This window comes from Lacerta agilis, chromosome 1 (genome assembly GCF_009819535.1).
Source record: "Lacerta agilis isolate rLacAgi1 chromosome 1, rLacAgi1.pri, whole genome shotgun sequence".
Classification (NCBI taxonomy): domain Eukaryota; kingdom Metazoa; phylum Chordata; class Lepidosauria; order Squamata; family Lacertidae; genus Lacerta; species Lacerta agilis.
Genome location: NC_046312.1, coordinates 19805062 through 19811401, shown reverse-complemented (window position 1 = coordinate 19811401; position 6340 = coordinate 19805062). Strand labels below are relative to the sequence as shown.

Below are 6340 nucleotides of genomic sequence, written 5' to 3'. Positions count from 1 at the left end.
TATGGAATGTGGCATATATGCATTAGATCAGTTGATAAGCTCAGATGGATAATTTTAATCAATTCCTATTCTACAGCTAAGGTATCAATTAACCATGAATGCAGAATGACAATATTTTCAATTACAACATCTGTCAGTGTCTTTTTATGGCCGATCTGGTTTGAGTGCTTCAGCATCTCCTATACTGCTGGAGAGAATTACTGGATCCTTGCAGAAAATTCAACCTATAACCACTGTTTATAAATACTGAATGCATATTTAGAGAAATTTGGAACGGGGAATTAGAGAATATTATACAGCACAGACAATAGAAAAAATGCTTTAGAAGCTGTACAGAATATTTCCCTGAACATGAAGTTAATTATGTGAAAATTAATATTAAGAGTATATGGGACTCCACAAACTTTGTACAGGAATGCACTGTATAATATAGATAGATGTATGAGGTCTGTCAGACCGCTCTTCTTCCCAGATCAACTGTGATCTGCACTGAGTAGCTCCGCCCACAGCTAACCACCTGACTAATCACCTAATCACCTGACTCAGGGAGGGCACACTTCCAAGGTGAAGGTCACCTACAAGGTCACGGCCAGAAACAAACAAACACACACACAAGCCTGGACAGTTACCCAAATCCAAGAGGCAGAAGCCCTAGAAAACAAGCACAAGCACACAGACAAATAAGGAAACAAATAAGCACACAGACTTTCTCACACACAGCCCCAAAAGGACAAACCTACAAAACCTACAGAGTGTCTCCCAAGCTCAGCTCACCTAGTGCTCCTTCCTCAGTCGCTGCAGTCCAAGCACTGAGTAGCTCCGCCCACAGCTAACCACCTGACTAATCACCTAATCAACTGACTCAGGGAGAGCACACTTCCAAGGTGAAGGTCACCTACAAGGTCACGGCCAGAAACGAACAATCTGCTCTTCTTCCCAGACTGAGAGGGGAAATGGTGAAAAACAGGTTATTTATTGGGACAGAGTGACTTTTGCAGCTGTTGTTAAAGTTGCAAAACAACAAAGCACAGGACAAATGGAGAAAATCCTGGAACAACAATGGGAAATCAGCTCTGCCCAAGGCATGCTGGATAGCAGCAACAATCGGGGGAAAGAAAGACATAACATCTTACAAGGACAGGAAGAAAAACCATGGAGAGAATAATTGCCACACACACAGGAAGAGCTTGAGTTTGAGTTCCTCACTTGTAGATTTATATGCAGAAATAAAGCAAATAATTAATTCATCCAATCTAGCATGCAGGGGGCCACTTTATCTAAATTAATTAATTCGGTATTTGAATGATTGGTATTAATAATTATTGTAACTTAACCTTTAAGGTCAAAAATAAAAGTATTTCAAGGGGCAGGTCTGTCCAAGGTGCTTTCAAAAGGCCATGCTATGCAGTATTGATGACCTGAGATATGGGACTGCTTGCACTTTCCCATCCTAAATGGTTGTGTGTACGGAGGATGGGTAGGAGGCCACACACACTTATTCAAGTGGAAGAAAACTTATCTCTAAACAGAGGTGCTTACAATAAGCAACATCACCACCTAATGATAATGTGCTATAACTGTTAGCTAGGAGCCAATCAGAGCATTTTTGTTTGTTTTCCACGAGCAAAGTAAGATTTTTATTTTAATGGACCAAATTATGCGCTTAATGTAGTTAGTATTGGACGGTTATTGGGTTGTTTTTGTTTTTATTTTGAGTATGTATGTATATTGCGATCTTATCTTGAGAACCACCCTGAGACCTGCGGATATAGGACAGTATACAAATGTAATATTTTATTCATTCATTCATTCATTCATTCATTCATTCTGGTTCACACATATGGTTTCATCCATCCCATGTATGCATGTATAAACAACAGTACGACTAATATTGGCTATTATAAATACAAATAAATGATACATCATCATCATTTGTTTTGTTTTTTTAATAAAAAAGTACTGTCCTTCATCCCAAAATCACAAGGTGGTTTGCAAGAGAAAAATACAAAATGAGAATACAACATACATAATAAAATAATATTTTTTGTTGGGAACCACCCAGAGTGGCTGGGGCAACCCAGTCAATGAGTGGCATATACCGGTAAATGTCTTGTCTGGCACCTACACATACGTAATGAAGGCACCAGGTGAGCCTCCCTGGGGAGTGCATTCCACAAATAAGGAACCACTTGGAGTGAACACTAAAGAGCACACTTAAAATAAACAGCATATTTTTAAAATTGTGAAAAAAGAAAGAAAAACGCCAAGTGATTTTGCAGACAACTCAATCAGTGTTTTATTTGTTCAGTTTGGGAACATGTGATAGTAATCACTCTGATACCTAAAAGCATCTTATCAATCATGCTTCATGTTGGAAACCGCGTGTTTTCTGTGCTACAACACAAGTTGAGCAATCATGCCACAGTAGGATTATTGACTTTTGCCATGAATATGATGGCGCGAGTTTCCTCGTCAACAATCAGCATCATAAAGGGGCCATTGAAATTAATGACGGGAGGAAGGGAGGTAGGAACCATTTCAATGGCAGTAGTAGCTGCAGCCTCAGTGCCATTCTCGTGGACATTTAAATAAGCTTTGTGAATAGCCTGCAAAGAAATACAACAAAAATTATTTCAAGATTGTGTCTGACAGTCATGAGAAAATCTAGGCCTTCAAAACAAACAAATCCATTGAATGTCTTAAGAAACAACATCATGTGGTCATTTCTCACTCTGATTACCTATTGATCTGGTTCCTCTAACCAGTTCTAAGCATCATTTTTTTGTATCAGTCAACCTCAAGAAATCAATGGAATTTTCTTAAAATCTTGATGTCAATCTTCTCCATAATTATTTTTCCTAGGTCTCTCTCCCTTAATGTTGATGAGAAGGAAGATCCCTGTCCCTGGCTGATTATGCTAAAAATACTAACACTTCTTTCATATACACATCATATATAATATTACCCTATTACTCCTATAATATTATAAACACTAGGTTTCCAAAAGTAGCCAGCACATAAACAGATAAATACAAAAGTTTATATAACTGCATAAAACACATATTTAGTAATATACTTTAAAATTATGCTGCAGCAATACACACAGCATATGCTGAGTCAGCAGTATTTTTTAAATACAACTACAATGCATGAGCAGGTCAGACTAAAGCAGGTATGTGATAAACGATACTGTCTGCACAAAGCTTGTAAATATATCAGATTTCTCCTCCTTCTCCAATGCTAACTGCAGTCTTTGCAAAGCAACTGGTACCTAATCATCTGCTCTTGAAAATTCTGCGTCAGAGGTGGGGAAGCTGTGGCCCTCTGGTGTTTTTGGATCCCAACTCCCATCAGCCCCAGAGAGCATGACCAAAGGAAGAGAGAGAGCTGGGGCATAAGGGTCTCTCCATCAGTTCTATTGGGAGACAAGCTCCATTGGGACTCCCCCCCCCCAAACTCATCAAGAACCACTCATGCCATTAGGCTATAGCAGAGGGAGAGATGGGATTTTGGTGCCTCTTAATCATCATAGCTGCAATAGCAAATAATTTTGGCTCCTCCTCTCCATGAGAGATGGGGTTGTGGTTCAAGTATCCCAAATTAGGTTCATTTGAACCTTCAGATACCTCTGGAGAAAAATGGAGGATGCAAGGAAATATAGATCAACCTGTTGCATTTTGAGCAGCCTACCTTGGAAATCTTCAGCTCAGGCTTCCCAGTAATTCCAGAGAGGTCTGCTTGATCTGTGAATACCTCCGTAATATTCATTCTTCTTAAGATCCCTTTGATAACATAGTTGCCAGAGATTGTAAACTTTGGAAGGAATAGCTGTATTCTCCTGTTGAAAGAGGAACCAGAGGCTAGTGAGGTATTGCTTGGGGGGGGGGGAATGTGCCAGGAAGATTTTGGGTGTCATATGGCAGGACAGAATTCCCATCAAAGATGTGCTCTCCCATGTCCACATTCCTAGCATGTTTGGACTCCTGTCTCAGCAACATCTATGCACTCCTGTCTCAGCAACGTCTATGCTCGATTGATCCTGTTTGGGGAACTATAAGGGACTTGGTCATTAAACAGCCTATCACTACCCCTCAAACTCAAAACAATATATTTACACCTACAAATATATACTACACTCTTTCAACTATAGCATGCGCACTTACCGTGATTTCGTTGAATTCATCCATTTTAACAAAACGTCTTTGCTAAGAGCATTTTCCAACTGCTTCATTTTTCCTTGGTCAGGAAGAATAAATAATGCTGAAACTTTGCCCTTGTAAGGGAGCTTCACAACCTCGCAGGACAGGATCGTATCACGGTAAGTCTCAAACCTGCTGTCTTTGTTCATCATTGGGACTTTCACCGTTGTTTGCTCATCCACATGGAAGTCTCCTTCTCTTGTACTCAGAGAATTGAAAGGTTTTTCCCAATTGGCTTATGGAAAGAACAATAACAGCATAGAGGTCATTTAATTCTTCAACATATTAATTGTCATAATCACAGCTTTTAATAAAAGCTCCTGTTTTGGTGGCATCTTACTATGCTGAGATACCTGCCTTTATAGTTCTGTTCTTAATCTAGTTCCCAAATGCTTAATCTCATTTCCAGGAGAAGGGTACTCACAATATATTTGATTTGTTTCGATAATGGTGGAGGTCAATTTTCTGATTGTTTAAAAGAACTTCTCTGTGATGAGAAGTCTGAGAAGATTCTTCTCACACAATGGGCAGATGATGACTCCAGACTAAAGCACCAACAAATCTGAACCACAGCTTAAACTTTAAACTTTAAACTGAGAACATCTAAGAAGCAAAACGTGTATAAAACAAGTCCATCTGACTTACCTCTCATGTAAATATAGTTCACAATAACCATTAGAGCGTCTGGGTTAAGACCCTGGACAGCATCAACTATTTTCCCATTTGTTTTATTTTCTATATAGCTATTGATTTGACTTTCAGCTACTGCAGGATTCTTGAAGTTAGTCGGGAGAACGTCCGTGTCATAAAAATGTTTGGCATCATCCAAGAACTTTTTCAGGAGTTTTGCTTGGTCATCTGTGAATAGGGCATTCCCAATGCTCAGGTGGAGTTCAGCATTGGGGCGGTTCAGTAAACGTAAGAGATGATGGAAACCCTCATGTATTTCCTGTTTGGTAACATCTGACTGGCTAAAGCCAAGTCCTGACAAAAGCTGACTCAACGTGGTTGTTCTAGCTCCCAGTGACACTAGGGCCAAGGCAGTGGAAATGCTCAGAGGGGAAAAGAAAATGTTCTTCTCAGTGGTCTCCGAAGCAACGTGGTGGTAGAATCGAAAGGCGAAGTCAGCATTTCCTGGGCCTATCTTCAAAGAGGGCAGATCTCTTTCACCTTCAGCCGGAGGAGAATGGGCATGGTCATGGTCCTCTTTGTGGTCAGGGGTATGGTGACATTGGACAAAAGCACAGAGCCCAGAAAGAAGGAAACACAAGTATAGGCGAGACATTGTGTTCCTCTGGAAGTCGTCTGTGAAGACAAATCACATTCAAAATCCATCATTGCAATGGCTTGCCTTTGAGTCATTCGACTTTTATATGCCTTTCTGGCAGGATTTTCAAAAACTTGATTTCTTTTGGCAGAATGTTAGATGCATAGTGATCTTTATTAAAGCCTTTATTAAGGTTGGAGTGAGGTAAAATAAAGCAAGATTGTTTGTGTGCGCAAGTTTGTGTTTCTTTGTGATAAGAAAGCAGTATACCAAACCTCTTTCACCTAGTAAGCAGCTGTTTACCTGTCCATTGGAGTAAAATGCACTAAAGAGTTTTGTGGCAGCTTTTGTGGCAACTGAAGGACTCAGAGCACAATCATATCCTAGTACAGCTGATGGTAAAATACCTGCAGCTAGCAAAAGCGACTGTAAAGATTAGGGGGCAAACAAAACAGTCTGTAAGGAATGGAGAATTTTTAAAGAATATTTTAAAAAATATGGTATAAAGGGAACCATTTGACAGAACTGGACTGACCCTTGTATTATATAAATAAGAATTTGAACGAATATATAAAGAAAATATACAAAAAGTATCCAACGGTGCAGTTTAAGGTAATTAATAGATAAAGTACAGTGAGAATAATTGGAAGTCGTTTTTAGTTTTTTTTGTCATAAGTATCACAATTAATCAGTGTTCTCGAAGCTACTAACATGAGTTTGGCCAAACTGCTAGAGGCAGTGAAGGATAGGCGTGCCTGGCGTGCTCTGGTCCACGGGGTCACGAAGAGTCGGACACGACTGAACGACTGAACAACAACAATCACAATTAATTGTATTGTTAGGTGTATAAATGATGTTTGTTATATTAACCTTG

At 39.5% G+C, this 6340-nt stretch overlaps 1 protein-coding gene across 1 annotated transcript; it reads right to left on the bottom strand.

Moving 5' to 3' along the window:
- Window positions 1-2270: 2270 nt before the first annotated feature.
- LOC117041538 (alpha-1-antiproteinase-like) lies at window positions 2271-5496 on the bottom strand. The gene is made up of 4 exons (XM_033140438.1): window positions 4845-5496; window positions 4164-4434; window positions 3691-3838; window positions 2271-2606 (listed from the first exon to the last, which is right to left on the bottom strand). The coding sequence occupies exons 1-4, from the start codon at window positions 5482-5484 to the stop codon at window positions 2415-2417; spliced, it is 1251 nt and encodes a 416-aa protein (XP_032996329.1). The 5' UTR covers window positions 5485-5496; the 3' UTR covers window positions 2271-2414.
- Window positions 5497-6340: the final 844 nt, after the last annotated feature.